The sequence below is a fragment of the Amphichorda felina genome, assembly GCF_050947745.1.
Source record: "Amphichorda felina strain 45539 chromosome Unknown scaffold_9, whole genome shotgun sequence".
Classification (NCBI taxonomy): Eukaryota; Fungi; Ascomycota; class Sordariomycetes; order Hypocreales; family Bionectriaceae; genus Amphichorda; species Amphichorda felina.
The window spans coordinates 385,496-399,722 of NW_028145041.1; the positions used below are offsets into that span (position 1 = coordinate 385,496).

General features: G+C 54.1%; 2 protein-coding genes across 2 annotated transcripts; one reads left to right on the top strand and one right to left on the bottom strand.

The window, feature by feature from the left end:
• Positions 1 to 679: 679 nt before the first annotated feature.
• On the top strand, positions 680 to 2,336 carry PFA3 (Palmitoyltransferase PFA3; the record flags this gene model as incomplete). The annotated part of the gene is made up of 2 exons (XM_083198025.1): positions 680 to 827; positions 886 to 2,336. The coding sequence occupies 2 exons, from the start codon at positions 680 to 682 to the stop codon at positions 2,334 to 2,336; spliced, it is 1,599 nt and encodes a 532-aa protein (XP_083045760.1).
• Positions 2,337 to 3,868: 1,532 nt separating this feature from the next.
• Positions 3,869 to 7,057, bottom strand: ACO1O0_008662 (uncharacterized protein; the record flags this gene model as incomplete). Its single annotated transcript, XM_083198026.1, has 1 exon — positions 3,869 to 7,057. One exon carries the CDS (start codon positions 7,055 to 7,057, stop codon positions 3,869 to 3,871), a length of 3,189 nt encoding a protein of 1,062 aa, XP_083045761.1.
• Between the last annotated feature and the right edge of the window lie 7,170 nt (positions 7,058 to 14,227).

Consider the following 14,227-nt stretch of genomic DNA (forward strand, 5'->3'; position numbering starts at 1 on the left):
GCCACGACGTGATGTGTGTCAGCCACCCCAACCCAGCCGGGTGGTTCCGTACTAGCAAAAAGAAGTGAGACACTAACACAACTACGGATAATACAAGTCTAGTAATATCCTACGTGTAAGTATTATCTGTACGGATAGAACATAAAGATAACACATGATCCCTAGGAATCTATTATGCGTATAGAGACAGAGGAGCACAAATGTACACATACAAATTACACGAATGCAACGGTAAAATCTGTATATGAGTACGAATGGACGAGTATGCATAGGCATAGAATACTACGATGGTGTCTCGCTTTTTTTCGCTAAACTCCTGCGGGCCTCGCGGCTCCGCCCCGTTCGCAGCCGCCCCTGATGACCTAAGCCTCATTCGGGTTGTCTCCTGTCCACTTCGACCACGCAGGCAAGCTAGGGTCTTTACCAAACGGCACGTCTTCCCTCCGATCTGCATTACTGATTGGCAACATCTCTCGCTTCTTTCATCCCGTCCGGCACTGACCAAGCTGAGTTTCCGACCGTGCGACCTCGACCACATAGACGATGCAGCCTTGAATCCGAGTCCGACCAGTTCGACGACGAGACAACGCGACGCCTGCTCCACGGAGATTGCCCCCGAGACCATGGTCTATGAGCGCGACGACGACTTGAGACTTCCCTGACCGTGATTGATTTCGCCATGATCCGCCGGTATACGCGGAAGCTCGAACGAGCATGCTGCGTGACGGCAAAGTACACGCCCTTGGTTTTTGTCTATGGTCTGACGACGTGGGGCGTATGGGTGGTGGTCAAGATTGGCGCCTCCGGCACCAGTAGTCACTGGATAGGTGCGCCGTTCTGTTCGAGCGGTATTCCCAAGGCTAGCAAATACTGACAGTCCCCAAGGCACTACATCATCTACCTTTGGCGTCCTCCTCTACCTACTCCTCAACTGGTCCTACACCACCGCCGTCTTCACCAATCCCGGCTCCACGACCAACGACGATGGCTACGGCCTCCTACCGACCTCACAAGCCGGTCCTAATCATGCCACATCCTTCACCGTCAAGAGCAACGGCGAGTTTCGCTACTGCAAGAAATGCCAGGCCCGCAAGCCCGACCGCGCCCACCACTGCTCGACCTGCCGTCGGTGCGTCCTCAAGATGGACCACCATTGCCCCTGGCTCGCCACCTGCATTGGCCTGCGCAACCACAAGGCCTTCCTGCTTTTCCTCATCTATACTACCCTCTTCTGTTTCTACTGCTTTGCTGTTAGTGGTACTTGGGTCTGGAACGAGGTCCTCACCAACACTCAGTACATGGAGACGCTTATGCCCGTCAACTTTGTCATGCTCTCCGTTTGCAGTGGCATCATTGCCATCGTCGTCGGTGCCTTTACGTCCTGGCACATTATGCTCGCCAGCCGTGGCCAGACGACCATTGAGTGCCTCGAGAAGACGAGGTACCTCTCTCCGCTGAAGAAGACCTTCCAACAAGCCCATGACCCCGCGAACCGCGTGCCCCAGGCTGCCCAGCAGTTTGTTGACTTCCACGCCAACGCCGTCCCCGGAGTTACCCGCCCCGAGGAGGGCGAAGAGCGCCGTACAATCGAACTCCCTCGTCCGCAGAATCCCGTGCAAATGTCGTACCATGAGATGGAGACCCAGCGGTCTCGTAAGCGCTACGAGGAGTACCTCGACGAGCAGGACTCTGGCAAACTTCCCAATGCCTTTGACCTGGGCTGGCGGCGCAATTTGCGCCATCTGCTCGGCCCTGTTCCATGGCTGTGGATCCTCCCCATCTGCAACACTACTGGTGACGGATGGGCATGGGAAGCCAGCCCCAAGTGGCTCGATGCCCGCGACAGTCTACGTGCCGAGCGCGAGCAGCAGGTTGCCCGCGAGGTCAATGCCGGCTGGGGCGGCTTCGACGGCAACAGCGAGCCACCCGCCATCACCAGGATCGACGCGAACGGCGGTGGGCGACACCTCGCGCCGCCGACACCCCCCGATAGCGGCAGGAGGACACCCAGCAAGGCTGACCGCGTGCTCGGCCGAGATCCTAGCCTCTATGCCGACGGGACGCAAGATGTTCCCTTGCGCCGCCTTAGCCCGCGCGGCCGGACCGTGGAGGATGAACTGGACGAGATAGACGCCGAGGAAGCACACAGCCACTATTACATGGATGCAAACCAGCAGGTGTCCAGGCAACAGGCGGAGCACAACGCTATGAACGTCGTCACCAACGGCGGGTGGAGCCGCACCGGTGCGAGCGGCGTGTTGAGGACGCAGCACAGCAACATTGGCAGTGAGCGCACGTCAAGTCCGCGCTTCGAGGCTGACGAGGGTGTTGACTGAGGGATGAGCGGCTTGGTTTTTTCCCCCTTTCTTTCAGCTTGGAATATTATAATGACTATCTACGGTATAGAAAATGGCATGGCGAGATTGGATGGGACGGATCTTTCCCTTCCTGTCTTGGAGTTTTCATTCGTCGTTCCAAGACATTGGCTTTTCCGATAGTGCCTAACGTAGTACAGAGTACATTGCATACATACTACATTCTCCATTGTACGCGCGTCCCGCCTCGGCGTTACGGATGGGTGTACGTAACGTTCATCTTGGCTCTTTAGACGCCAAAGCGGCAAAGATGGTCTTTGTCTTTGCCTCTCTTTTCGTCTTTGTACAGATACACACAGAATGGTACGAGTACAAGATCGCCCAAATCTCCACATACACCCCCCCCTCCCCAATCCCCTGACCTAAGCTGGCCCCTTAAGCTTGGCAGTGTAAGAAAGTGCAAAAAAAGGGGGGGTAGATACCCGTAGATCTACATGTTAATATGAAATGACCCCAGGGGAAAAAAGTATGAACCCCTGAATCAGAGGATTATTTCCCACGTTGCCCGCTACGTCATCTCCCTTACCGGTACGTAATTCGGCATCCTCGATACCGGCTCGTCAGGGGTAGGACTCAGGAGCCATAAACACACCGACACCGAGATCCGAGTTGGCACGTGGAAAAGTTGTCAGTCAATATGTTTGTTTCATAATATGTCGTTTCATTCGTTAATAACTCCTTTCTTCGGGAATTCGGCGCTCCGACCATCAGTGAGCTAGCGGCCCCCCAATGGCACAGGACGTCCTCTTATTGCTCCCTTCTCCCGGCCCAGCCGGGAGGTAGGTAGTACGTATGCATTCTTGCAGCGTGAGCCGCCAGTGGTGCTTTATCATGCATGGCCCGCGTCCCAAAGTGTCCCATATGCAGATCCCGAACCAGGAGAAAGGAAAACACTAGCCCCCTGTGCGCCAAACAAACCTGCTCGAGCATCCTTCGCCGCCACCAATTCGGTTGAGACGGAAGCAGCAAAACCAAGGGGAAAAAATAATGGAGCAAAGCAACCGTGATTTCCCTGCCCCTGTCTATGTAACGATTTTGATGTTCCTTTCCATATGCTATGCCTTGTCCGTTCAAAAACAGAGATTCCAAACTTGCGTAGTGGTATATGCATCCCCTTGCCTTGGGTGAACCTGTATGCCATCATTCAAACCGACAAATTTCAAGATATGGGGTATTTTTAGTCTCCCATTTCGGACTTCATGCCCCATTGCAAACAAAGGAAATATCAAAGAAAATGCATGTTGGCTAGATCTCCAACAAACGGTAGTAAGACACAGTTGGTCCAGCCTCTTGAGAATGAAAGTAAAGCCCGCGTATCCCCCGCTGCCAGCGCGCCGGGACCATCAAGGTCGTGGGACGAGGTGATTTGAGTACTGACTTGTAGTCTCCCAGCCCAGGGGAGAAAGAGTCTCTAAATGCCATGGGCACAGATGGATAGGAGGAACCATTTCCATGCGATTGAAAGAAACTGAAGAGGACTAGGAGTAGAAGCTTTAGACTGCGCTCTCAAAGCCTGTCTTCTCCACACTGCCCTTATCAACACTAGAGCGTGGGCTAGTGCCAATTCGCCCAAAGACCTTGCCTCCTAGGCTTTTGAGCTTGCTGACCTCTTGCTTGCGCCGCGGAGCCTCAACCATGGTTTTCACAATGGGATCTACCTGGATCCGGCAAAACAATGTTGAGAACAAATACTGTTCACCCTTCTCGTTCTCCAGTGGTATAGTGCGGTAGCCTTGCCTGAGGTTGGTGAGTTTGGCGGTCCACGAGGCGATCCCGTAGATGTCTTTGTTGTTGCTGCTGTAGCTCTCGCCGTTAGGGGACAGCTTGACGGTGAATTTGACAAAGATAAACTCCGGATACTTGGTCGTAATCCGGAACCTGAACTGGCCCTCGTTGAACATGGGGTTGAAGCCATTCTCGCGGACAATCTCAGTTTGCGCCTTTAGGGGGTTCTCGACATGCGCAACAGTTTCTGTCCGGAGATCCTTGATGCAATTCGATCTCCCATCGAAAACTTCGACCTCGACGTAGGGATTCATCGCTTTGTAGGCGGCCAATTTTACCGGACGCATGAGCTGCTGCGCGGAGAGAAGATCGACTCTGAAGTCGACAATCGATCGTTCCTTTTTGCCCCCTGCAATATCCGTATTGTAAGGCAGAACTTGAATGTTGCGAAGCCCCGGAGGTTTGAGGACGTATCCAGATGAATCCGTACCGCCATCAAACATGGCGCGGTTCACTTGGAGGGCAACGTCGTTACTCTGCCAGTTCAGCGCCGCCATTTGAACACCCCGTCGCCAGTACATTAACGGGTCGAAATTGCTAGACTGGACGCGCGTGGGGTCGGGGTAGACCCGCATCAGGTATCTCATATTATGGAGATCGAGTGCCATCTTCATGTCCTTCGTTCTCGAGTTCCTGGACAGCGTCGATTCTTGGAACGAAAAGATGTGGTTGAACTCCTTCGCCTCTGGTGTGTCGAATCCGTTGAACTTGACACCGGCGCAGTAAACACCAAGCTGGCCAAGAGCCTTGACCGTGTTGTCAGTGTCAAATGACCCCGAGTCGCTGCCGCTGTCGTTATCGCTAGTGTTGCCATTTAGTAAGTCCGTCACCCTGCCCTCGGCAATGGTATTGACCCTGTTCTTGCTTGCGAGGCGCCGGGATGAATGGCTGGGGGCTAGCATAGGACTCTGTGGAAGCGACTGTGAAGGCGATGGTATCACATTCTCAGAGAAGGTGGGTCTGATCAGCGGCGAGGTCAGGCTGTTGCCCCGGCGTCGGCTGGTGGGCTCAATGGCCTGAGGCTCCTTGGGCTTCTTTACCTTGACAAGCACATGCTCCAAAAGCTGCGATGGCGAGGGGAGTTTGTCAAGGTTCGAAGATAAAGGCTCCTCAATCAATTGAGAGCCAAAGACTTCCCTCAGGATGATGGCCATGACTCGTTGCTGTTCCTCGCTGCATCGAACCTCAAGAGAGATCCACAGTGGGAAGAGCGTTTTGACAAAGGCATATTTCTTGATGACAACCAAAACCTCCTTGAAGCTTACATTGCTTGTGAGTGTTTGGCCATGTGTCACCTTAGGCTGACCGTTTGGACCATTCCAACAGTCAATCTCAACACAGCGGCAGCCTTGGACGAGGGCGGAGATATATCCTTCGACACTCGAGGTGCCTGCAATTTGGCGGCCCGTAAGATACGTGTTGTGAGAGCTCGAGATGAAATACTCATTCATGGGTCGATCAAGTGTGTACTCCTGTGGTTCCTCGACCAAGGGCCCGTTGTGTTTGGAACTTAGGTAGCCGATGAAGGCAGCCTCGGACATCATCTGCGCCTCGGGTCGATCTGTGTCCGCTCGCTCGGCGCCAGGCTTGCGGATGAGTCTCGTGAACTCCTTCTCCCAGGCGCCGCGATTGGAGTCAACGTTCTCTCCTTGAAAGTCACGGAGGAATGTGAGAAACTCGTCCATTCTGATACCAACTTCTGGCTGCTCTGCAATGCTTCGGATGATTCGGCGAATTTCGGGTCGTTGGTTCATGCGTCGCAAGAAGTCCATGAATTCCGAGAAGCTAAGCCTTTCACGCCGACGCACATCTGACTGGTAGAAGTTGGCTTCAAGCGTCGCCTGCGAACTGTAGATGTGAAGCTTTTGGCAAACGCGTTTGACGCCCGCGACATCAAGCTCCTCTTGCGCAGGTGAGCGAGGATGCTCGCCAAATTGTTTGGCCATTTCAGACTGCCAGTACTGGGCTATGGCGTCATCATTGAACGCCATGAGTGAAGTCATGAGCTCTTGTCGATGCCTTAGCATGTCATCGAGAAAGGATGTCCACACCTTGCAGATATCGCGACTTTCGGTGATAAGGTGCATGATTTTATCCGACTTCCTCGGGACAGAGTATATAATGGTGAACAGTAAACCCTCTGCTTCGGGTCTGTTCAGGTCGATGCCGTATTGACGAACATCGGAGCCACTGCGGACGGCCAATACCTCGTCTAGGTGGACGAACTTGTTCGGACGCTTCTTGTCCCAAGTGAGCTTGCTCGAGTCGGGATCGTACACAAGGCAAACTCGTTTGGGGCGGCTCTTCTTGGAGACTTTGACCAACCATGTCCCACGTTGCAACGCGGCGGGTACGGTAGGAGCATTCATCGTGTTTGGCTCTTCGCCAGCGGAGTCAGCAGTACTGCCAGCCGAAGCACTCCGAACCGAGGCGTCATGGCCACCTGTGGCGCGGAAAAAACGCACATCATCCCTATCATCTAAGTCGGAGTCTGAGTCGATCGCGACGGGGGGGAAGTCGGGTGGCGCGGTGGCGGTGCTGTCGCTGCGTCGTCGCAAGAGGCAGGGCCCAACACTGGCATCACGGCTTGTCGGTGCAGCTGACGATTGGCGCCTCCCGCTGGTGAGGCGTCTCGACGCGCGACTCGATATACGCCGCATCAGACTTGTCTTCTGGTTGGTAGCATTTGGGCTGAAGCCGGCTCCAGGAGTTTCAGGAATGGCGCTCGACTGGTTCATTAAGCTCTGGCCGAGAGAGTTGGAGCTGGTCTTGCGAGACACGATGGACTCTGGGAGTTGGAAGTTTGGAGGACATTGTTCCTCGTCAGTTCCACGCACCGGCTCCGGCGATGCTTGAATGGAGGAACTGTTCGTTAGAACAGCGGTATCTGGAGACATTATAGGAGAGCCTTGCTGTGAGCTGGAGGCCACGGAGGAACCACTTTTTGCCGATAAAGGCAAAGAGGTTGAAGCCTGCGTTTCGAGGCTGGTCTGAACCTGACTAGGTCGTAATTGTTTTTGCTGAGACGGAAATATGGACATCATGTAGCCCAATAGAGAAGAGCGTGAATGGTGTGGATCTGGATAGCTTGACATGGCTCAGGCGGGCGACGGAATGCGCTTTCGAAAGAGTGACCTGGGGCGATTCAGAAAGGTTGGGTCACAACATTTATACAATGCGACCAAGTGCGGCATACATGATGGGACGGGCCGCTCCAGCAATTGGGGGTGCGGGGAAAAGCAACGGGGGGTTGAAGGTTGAGCAGGTGACCAAGAAGGAGACGTCGTCAGCCTGCTTGACAGGGAGTAAACCAAAGACCGGGGACCAGGGCGCCACAGGGTGTATCTGAAGATGCGGATGCCGAACTTCCTTGTACGGGCTCTGTATCAGGGCCGGGAGCGTAAACGAGACGAGTTGGGGCCGCAGACGCAGAGGGTAGGCAGTCAAGGAGGGGTATGGTAACAGTTGCTGCAGGCAAGCTGTCGCTGGGTGGGCCGCACGCGATAATCCCAGAAGGGGTGGTGAGCGGGAGCTGCAGATCTGGCGCAAGTCGAGATATAGGTGCGCAATGTCGCAGTGCAATGCTGAGGTGGCGGATGGTGGAGGAGATATGCAGGTCGCTTTTTTGGGTATTGTCGCCAGGCGAGAGGGTGCTGCTCCCAGAGCAGTCGGAAAATAAATGAAGCACTCTTCAACGACCACTTTGGCCAGGCTTTACCCAGAAAGCCTTGAATGGAAGCGCGAAGATGACGCCTTCGACACAAGCTTCTCGGCCAACCCGAAGATACCGAATTGTGCGTAAATTGGAGGGTTGCGGGTACCCGACAGGAAAGCGAGGTCGGATATCGAGTCGCGCTGTAGGTTCGCGGTAGGAGAAGTCCAAGGAAATTATCGAGAAAGCGGGTTAGAGCAGGCTCGGGATGGGTGACCGTCAAGAGGGCTCGTCGGTTGAGCGCAAGGAGGGCGCTAGAGCAGCAAATTCAGGATTTGAGTACTCGGTAGCTTGCGCTGAAGTGCGTCGTCCTGACCAGCAGTGCGGTGATGGTGGGGAGAAATCGTCGTATAAGGGCGTAGGAAATCGGGCGTTTTGGTTGAGAAGACGAAAGCGACGTTGAAGCACGTCGAGAAGAAAGTAATATGGCTTGCTCGAAGAAGGGAGGTTGATGTGGTGGGAGGGTGTGTATGGCAGGTGGGTGGGAGTCAACTTTAGTAAGGTGTGCTTGGATGGGCTAATAGGAGCTACCAGGAGCTGGGGCAGTGGGAGGTCCTGGTTCGGTGTCCTGAGGGGTGAGTCAAGGTACACGCTCACAAAGCCACTTTGGATAGACCGGGGCTTTGATTGACATTGACGTGGAGGTTTCCAGGGGAAGAAACAATGGGGGAAAGAGGCGCATTTATTTTTTTTAGCCCTTGTCTTCGTTCTCCTTCCACACGTAGTGCGCTGACGGCGATACCAAAGCCTCAGAATGTCGCTCAGCTAAATTGTGCTACTGCGGATATGCTGGCCTGCGCGTGGATGCTGTGCTGCGCACCTGTGTAGTCATCAGCCACCTTGGGGCAAAGTGACCCAAGAGACGGGACAGTTGCAGGTGGACGTGGACAAATTGCATCCAATCTCAGTTTGGTCAGTGCTCAGGGATTTTTTTTTTCTCCCCTTCAACAGGCTACCCCTTGCGACCAAACCCCCAGGCCGGGTGGGGATGGAGGGGTGAAGATAGCAGCCAAGTTCCGGTACCTTTTAATAGGTCTGTGGGGGGGTGCTAGAAGCACTTGCAGAGGGGCTGTTCGCCTCCACCGGCTTCCTGCAAGGTCCCCGCTTCTCTGGTGCTGATGCTCATCGATGCTGATACTATTATTACGGATACTGATGTTCACTTTTGATATTACGGACACTATTACTAGGTATGTATGTACCTCTTAGTAGGCATCTTTCCATGCCAGGAGAGACTTGTCTCGAAATTAGGATGACGCTGTGATGGTCCACACATCTCTAACGTGTTACCTATCTGGTAGCACCTATACGTCCTTATGTACGGACACTTGTAGTAATACATTACAGCTACTAATAACAGTGTAGTGGGAATGTGGGAATCAAACATCATGTCTGACCGACAAGCTGATACGCTGTTCCCTCCTGTGCCTATGGCCTCGACCGCACCTCACTTTTGGTTGAATGCGAAGGCCGTTCTAGGGCCTTCCAGTTGGTGCGAGGTATCCGTAGCTCAACCGGTCTCAGTAGTACAGAGGGCGCCCTAGTAAATTGAAGACGCCTCTCCCGCCCACACTTTAGTTGTTCACCATTTCGCCTACCTACTAGTATGTACTCCTACGGGTGCTCCGTACCTTATCTACATAGTAGTAATAGTAGTAGTAGTTAGTAGTATTACAGCTATTACTAGTAATCATGACGACGAAGTATTTGATGCGGTTTTCAAATAAAGTGGCGGATGTGACAGGTGCCAATTTCGGTGAGTCGATGCCTACTCTATGGGGAGGTACGGTGTCACCACATCATAAGTCGGTAAGGAGGTACCTACTGTAGCAGCAGGTGCTACTCAGTGCTTGCACCACTGGCGGCTGGGTGCCAAATTCTCAACAACCTGCCACATGGTTGTCCCCTAACTACCTAGTTCCATGGCATACCTTACTTCCATCTCAATTACCAGGTACTAGTACCTTGTTCATATCGTTGCAACTCCTTCATTTCCATGGAGCTCTTCGATTGTGGCTAGATTTTACTGTTCGAGTCCTACTGCAATGGCGGGCCTGCCGCCAAATCGTCACCGAAAACTACCTTAAGCATCATGCATGATATGCCTCGTGGCGCCAGGCAAGAGATGCAGCCACCCACTGCCTCCCTGCATGCTCCCGCTTTACCTGGCCACCTAATTACAACCTTGGGTAGGCACATGTGGCATTTTAGTATTATGGAATTGCCAATAGTAAGCACACAAGTGAGGGAGAGACACCCCGACGAGGCTGACCGATGTTCCAGGTTGTTCTATTTGGGACAGATACTCGGAGTTTACTGCTGCGTGCGCACTCTTCAATCTTTCCCAAAGAATCATGGGCCTAAGACGATAGCCAAGACATTTCATCGCGACCACGGCTGACTGGTCTTCACCGCGAGCTAAGAATTTCTCAAACAAACCCTACTTATGAGGATACAGCCCGTTTGACGCTACGAAAAGTTCAATCCCAGCGTATCAACTGTCGCAAGTCTTCATATCCCAGGTTATAATCAGTTTCTAGGTCCGTGGATATGGGACTGCGGGGGACCAAGCTACAAACGCCATGCTCTTCAAATCGTGTCGCTTCGCCCTGACGAAGAAGAGTCGTCATTGTGAAACTCTGTCTGGCCGGTCATCGCCTCGAACAGGAGAGTGGAACAATACCAGTGACCGTACCGCGACGGGCTAGCGCTGTCATTCAAATAAATGCCAATGGTGGATATCCGGTGCATCTGAAAGTTTAGACACCGAACTAATTGTCGCGCCCCTAAATCAAGCTCAGGCTGCGATACCTTTCCACCAGAACCGGCAGGGAGGCCTGCAGGACTTAGATCCGTCTGATTTAGGGGCGCGACGATTGCGAAGAGCTCCAAGATAGAGAGAAAACTCAGCTCTTCTTGCATCACATGGAGACCCCAGCGACATGAACATCCGCGGCTAGTAGCCCAGAGACGCAAAACGGCTGTAATACCAACAAATGGTGGATTGGAAGCCTTGGATGAAGAGACCACCAGCCGCAAACCTGTTTATACCCAAAAAGGTGACCCATCCGCATCTATCGCTACAGATCCGCTGTGTTTGGATGGGAGGTAGCTGTTCAACCGTCGGTTGACACCCTCATGTGGCATGTGGTGTGGCATCTCGGAACCCCGGAGTCAAGGCTGGCAACTTGAATCCCAGAGGTCTGGATGCTGGGGTGGCGTTAGAGTCTCCAGCACCAGGGGGGGTTGGCTTTTAAAAACTCTCCCTGGGCCTCGCAAAGGTGTACACGTACTGCACACCATGGCGGCATTGGCGGGGTTGTGTTTGACTGGTGCTGGAGGCACCTCTAAAACACCTTTTCTGCAGCCCTGTTGCCGCTGCAGTGTTGCTGAAATGCTGGTAGCCCCCCTGGTCCATTGCGATCCTCAACTCTTCTGGTATTACTCTGTAGAGCACCCACAACAGATGCAAAAGTGCGCCGCTTCGCATCTGACCTCGGGGAATCCGTCAGCACGACGGTGTACGAGTAATACTAACTCGGACATGGACGGGGCAGGAAAGCCAGGGATCGGTGTCTCGAAAATCCTCATTCGCCCGCATCCCAGTGCGTGTTGTGAATTTGAAGACGGCCCTTCCAAGCCCTTGGGGATATCCATTCTAGGGGTATTAGCCAAGAGCGCAGCCGGGGCCGCGTCGTCTTTGCTTGCCCTAGAGGCACGATGAATGGGCAACAAGCTCGCCAACGGCAATGCTCGTCCGAACCCTGGTCCTATCCGCGACCTGTTTGGATTCACCGACATTTACTTATCCGGCGTCATGTGGCCGCATCTTCACCCAGGGCGAGTTGATGATGTGCTTGGCAGTTGCTTGGACGTGCCGTGCCCAGGCCGGTATTGGCAGCGTGGTGGGTGGTTGACTCACGGGACGGTACGCAATGACAGCCACCCACAAGCGCAGCGCCCAGAGATCTCGTGTAGCGGTGTGGGAAGGCCATGCGATCGTCGACCGAACAGCCTGGAAGATGGGGAAATAATACGATGTCAGGCTCTCAGGAGTCGGGCATCTCCATTCTCCTTGAAGGTGCTGTAATAGCGTGATTGCATGGGCCTGGCACCGGCCACTCGGATAGCCAGAACGGCTTTGGGGCGACGACGACTCCTACTATGACGTCTATGGACACGGGGCGCCCAATCGGAGGCCACGTCAACGCTGGCCGATGCGTGGTGCCCGTGCTGGTCCCAGGGCACAGAGATGAGCTGGGGTCACACCAGGGCTTCTGAGACAGGCTGACGTTTGTTCTGCTTTGTTCCTGTTCTCGAATCATTCCGCGACGCCCACCAGCCTGCGGATACCACATTGTAATACGGATACCTAGTACTGACAATGGCATGGCCAGGAACGGGGGTCTTGGACTTGTCGATGACCTCCTGGGCAAATTGCAAAACCCCCCACACTAGTCAATTGCTCTCGTACTCGTACACTTTACTAGATGTCTGGGCATACTCGTACATACATACGTATGTACCTAGTATGGGTGCTCGAGTCCCTGTGCTCATCCCGCGGCGCTGCAGCCTCTCAGGAAGGACAGGGCATAGCGAACTATGAGCGGCACCGAGGAGTGATTGGTGCTTGGCTCGCCCTCGTGTCGCGAGAAGCAACATGATGATACGAGGACGATCACCGATAATAGAAGGGCAAAGGTGTGTCACGCGAACAGACACGATCCCTTTGGTGGCCCTCACAACTGGCAGGAGGCTAGGTAATTGACGGAGCGCCATTTCTCGCGCTCCCCGCTCCTTGGCCGTTTCGAGTTGGCTGTAACCCTAATCTATTCGTCCTTGCTGGCTGGGCTGCTTATATGTGCGCTGTGATGGCCCATCCGCGCAATGTCGGGAGCTCCAGTCGAACTTGGCGAGTCGAACGGGCATCTCACACCCGGCGAGACAGGCGGCGAGGTCGGGGACCCTGAGATGATTTGCGACCCCCACCATAGCCGTCCCGGGCGACCCCGCGACGACTTCTGATACCTATTCGCTGATACTACGTCGTCTGCTCGTATGTACGAGGACAAGGGACACCAAGGGACAAGGAAGTTGCAGGCCTCCATTGCGGCAACCCATGCCAATAAAATCTGGCATTCCAAGACCGAATTCCACTCTGTGATGGGAATCTCTTCACTGCCCACGAGTCCAGCTGATGCGAATCCCGCATTGGCGTCTGGACTTGTGCCTTGTCGCCGGCATCTCTGGGCAGTGGCTGGGAGGGAGAAACGCTCCGCTGTCCGCTATCGACCCATATTCAAATGACCAAGCGGGTTTCTGTTCCTTGTATTTGCGTCGCATGCATGTTTATTATGGCGAGGCCGAGGAGAGTGGTTCGGTTCTGTGTTCTGCCACAAGACTGACAGCTCCAGCGACACCTACCCCCCACACCACAACGCAAACAAGCAAACAGAGATTGGATTGTATGATGGGCGCTCCCGGACAAGCCGGACCTCGAGACAACTCACATAATTAGACCGGCACCCCGGCTGTCGCAGTGGGCTGCAACGCCGTTACGAGATGCCCAGGCGCCTATGCTGAGGGACTTCTGGGCGTTTATTACTCTGTAGTATGCTATTCGCCCAACGGACACCCAAGGCTCTGGGGCACAGCAAAGGCCGCGCACATCAACACACCCGTCCACCAGGGACCCCTTGGCAAGCACGCTTGGAGTCCGACTACTAATACTGCATCGTATGTACCTATGTATGTACGGATGGACGAGGGCGCAGTCTCGTGCAGGGATCGTGATAGACCTGCAACGAGTGACACGAGTGTTTGGCCGACCGGCTGCGGGTGATGCGGGTTGGATGCACACAATGGTACATTGCCCGTGAGCATGTTAGGCGTGCATCGTTGGCTGCCAAAGAGGCTGAGGCTGCGCTCCCCACAAGGGCAGTGGATACTAGGTTGCTACTCCTACTTTTTTTTTATCAGCAACCACAATGGCATGCTACCATGGCAGTATACCATCGTCATGGCTCAGTCATGCAGTGGGGTGTATATTAACAAATAGGCGGCGCGTGTTCATCTGCCATTGGACAGGTCTGGCCATGATTGCGACTAGACACTGGCAAGCTCGAAGCCAGCGGGGGCGACACCATCCTACTCAGAGGTGCAACGACGGTAATGTATGGAGGTGCGGGATGTCAGCTTGCTCGATCAGATATCCGGGACCAATTTGCCAGTTGGCCTTACTGTGACGCCTTGTTTCATCCGGGGCCTTGGGCTTTGGGTTGCACCAGCGGAAGGCTTTCCGCAGAGTCGCTAGCTGTACATCGTATCCCTCTGCCCTCCATATGGTACTATGTAG